Raw genomic sequence first — 2,595 nt, forward strand, 5'->3', positions numbered from 1 at the left:
AACTTTCAAAGTTTGAAAAATTACACTGCACCACCTGCAGTCATCTTTTACATTCAACAATTCTCTCTGACCATTTGGTTTTCGGATGAGAATTAGTAATGTAAAACATATCTACATATATAAGAAATCTTCAGTTTAGGTCACCTGTAAAATCCCAGCATGGTCTCCCTTGGCGTGATCGGGTGCAGAATCGTACCATGTTCCAGGCCAATGAGTGCCGTCAGCCATCCATGTGGCTTTGGTGAATTCAATCTTTTCATCAGGGGGCAGCTCGCCCTCGTTCTTCTCTTTGATGCGCTTCTTTTCTTGCATTTCTTCATTTTTGTTGTACATCTTGCACCGTTTTTTTATAACGTCCGGCAGACCATTGATTCTCACCTTGAACTCGTCGTATTCTCTCTTGATCCACCGACGGTCCTTCACAAAATCGGGCAGTTTCTTGTTTTTTGTTGGATCTGTCTTTTGGCTGAAGTAACTGTCTGGATTTCTTGGCTCAATGTCATGCTTCCGGCAGAATGGCACCCATAACTATTGCCATACACAGAATTCTTTCAATTGTTAGATATCACAACAGTTGGAAATTTTTATTCATCACATGTTTCAGAAAAGAAATAGGAGTGATGAACAAAAGATTAACCATTTCAACACTACCTCAGCAAACTTGACAGCCTCAGCCATGGCCTCAAATGTAAGAATTGAACCACCATCATCCGATATGTAGAGGGCCAGCTTCTCGACCGGGTACTCAGCCGCAAGGACGGATAAAACTGTGTTGGCTGTGACGAGCGGAGGCTCCTTCTCAGCATCAGCTGTAGATATAAATACATCAATGCCTGGAAGATCCGACCGGCCCTTAGGGTTGGACGGAGAAGGCGTCTCGAACTTGTCTTTCAGGGCAGCCAGGTCTGCTGTTCGGTTTATGGGATTGAACTTGGGCAGTATATCAAGTAGCCATGAAAATGCAAACCATATTTCGCATACGATAGACATGCCCCACAACCACATTGCCTCTCGGTTCGGGTTGCGTATCCGCCATGCAAGGAAGAAGGCCAGTACGACCATTCTGATCACAATGAGTACTCTGTGTGCATGCACCGCAAAAATTTAATTTTTTCAATTGAGTATTTTAAGAATAAGAACAAAAATGACACAGGAAGCTCAAGAAACATAGTACTAGTTATCCACCTGTAAGGGCTGAGAACGGCAGCAGGAACATGAATTTTCCTGGTGAGTGGCTTCCAGGGCTTGTCCATGAAATCCTGCATACTCATCCCTGTATCATTACCAAATTGATCTTCTTGCCAGAAGGCAGTTCCAATGCCATATTTTCCTTTGGTTTCGAAAAGCCAACGGTTGTGATCAAAGTCTTGCGTTTGGCTCCGCAAGAGCATTGATTTATTATTGTTTTTCAAGAATGAGACTCTACGGTCCAATTTCCCGGCAGAATTGCCACCACCAGCGCCGCCATCAGCGTCACTGGCATGGCTGCCCATTCTGACATGGCCTTGTCCGTCAGAACGGAACCTGGACGACGGTGGAGGGTACACGGTTGGCCCGTCAGGCTTGTCACCGGGCTGATTATCCGGGGTGGGAGGCATCATGACGGTGTAATTAATGTAATCATTTTGGGTGGCATAATCTCCTGGAGTATCAAGCTCATCATCACGGGAGAGGCTTACGACACGTCCGCTGGATGTCCGGTTGGCGAACTTGACGGGCCGGTCAGCGTCTCCTCCCGAGGAGGATACTGGCCTCCTCGGATGGGAAGAACCGGCCATGGAAAAACTATATGCAGGGCTGGTAGCTATGTGCTATTACCATGTCAAAAACACAAATCATCGAATGGCTTATGGTGATGATAAACGCATTGGTGAAAGGTACATGAAGCTAGGACGTTGTGGGAGTGGAGATTTGCAGGATTGATTGGAGAAAAACATACAGAAAAATTTGGGATGTTAATGGGACAATATTGGTGAAATGATGTAGAAACGGAAGATAAGCAAGACCAATGGAAGTGCCAAAAATAAGGTGGCTGTCGGGAACTCATGTGAAACTTGTATGCATATATTCATATTCTCACAGTTGCATTACATCCCATGGATACACATCCTCCTTTCACGCCAAGCCCCTCGTCTCCACCTAGCTATTTCTCTCACATCAATCCTTACATTACATGCTAGCTCCAAACCAAGTTGAAAATGAATATATATGATTAAAATGTTTAAAAACCATGGTTATTTCATTATTTTCTACTCCCCTCCAACAAAATCAATGCAAAAACAAGACTTTTTGTGTGTAGTTTCATTTTTAATGTTCAGTTTTTGAAACAATAATAAGAATAAAAATATATATTAACTTGATACCATAATTCAATATAAAACACACTCTCATTGATTAATACAAAGTTGTTTTTCGAGGATTACTAAATCAATTTTTGCTCCAAGAAAGAAAGCGATAAGTTAGGAGAAATTATTTTAATAATGTTAAAAAAAATTACAAAAATGGAGTTATTTTGAATTTTAACATTCAAAAAATTCAAAACAACTCCATTTCTGTAACTTTTTTTTTTTTTTTTACATTATTACAATAATTCTG

The 2,595-nt window shown here is 41.7% G+C and overlaps 1 protein-coding gene across 1 annotated transcript in view; it reads right to left on the reverse strand.

Annotated features, from left to right (window-relative positions):
- Positions 1 to 2,032, reverse strand: part of LOC105171862 (cellulose synthase-like protein D1) — a 4,257-nt gene extending 2,225 nt beyond the window's left edge. Inside the window, exons 1-3 of the mRNA XM_011093108.2 lie at positions 1,186 to 2,032; positions 652 to 1,081; positions 145 to 528 (exon numbers count right to left, since the gene is read on the reverse strand). Of these exons, the coding sequence (XP_011091410.1) occupies positions 145 to 528; positions 652 to 1,081; positions 1,186 to 1,778 (1,407 nt within the window). The 5' untranslated portion in view covers positions 1,779 to 2,032. The remainder of the gene's footprint in view (positions 1 to 144; positions 529 to 651; positions 1,082 to 1,185) is intronic.

The sequence above is a fragment of the Sesamum indicum genome, linkage group LG10, assembly GCF_000512975.1.
Source record: "Sesamum indicum cultivar Zhongzhi No. 13 linkage group LG10, S_indicum_v1.0, whole genome shotgun sequence".
NCBI classification, from domain to species: Eukaryota; Viridiplantae; Streptophyta; class Magnoliopsida; order Lamiales; family Pedaliaceae; genus Sesamum; species Sesamum indicum.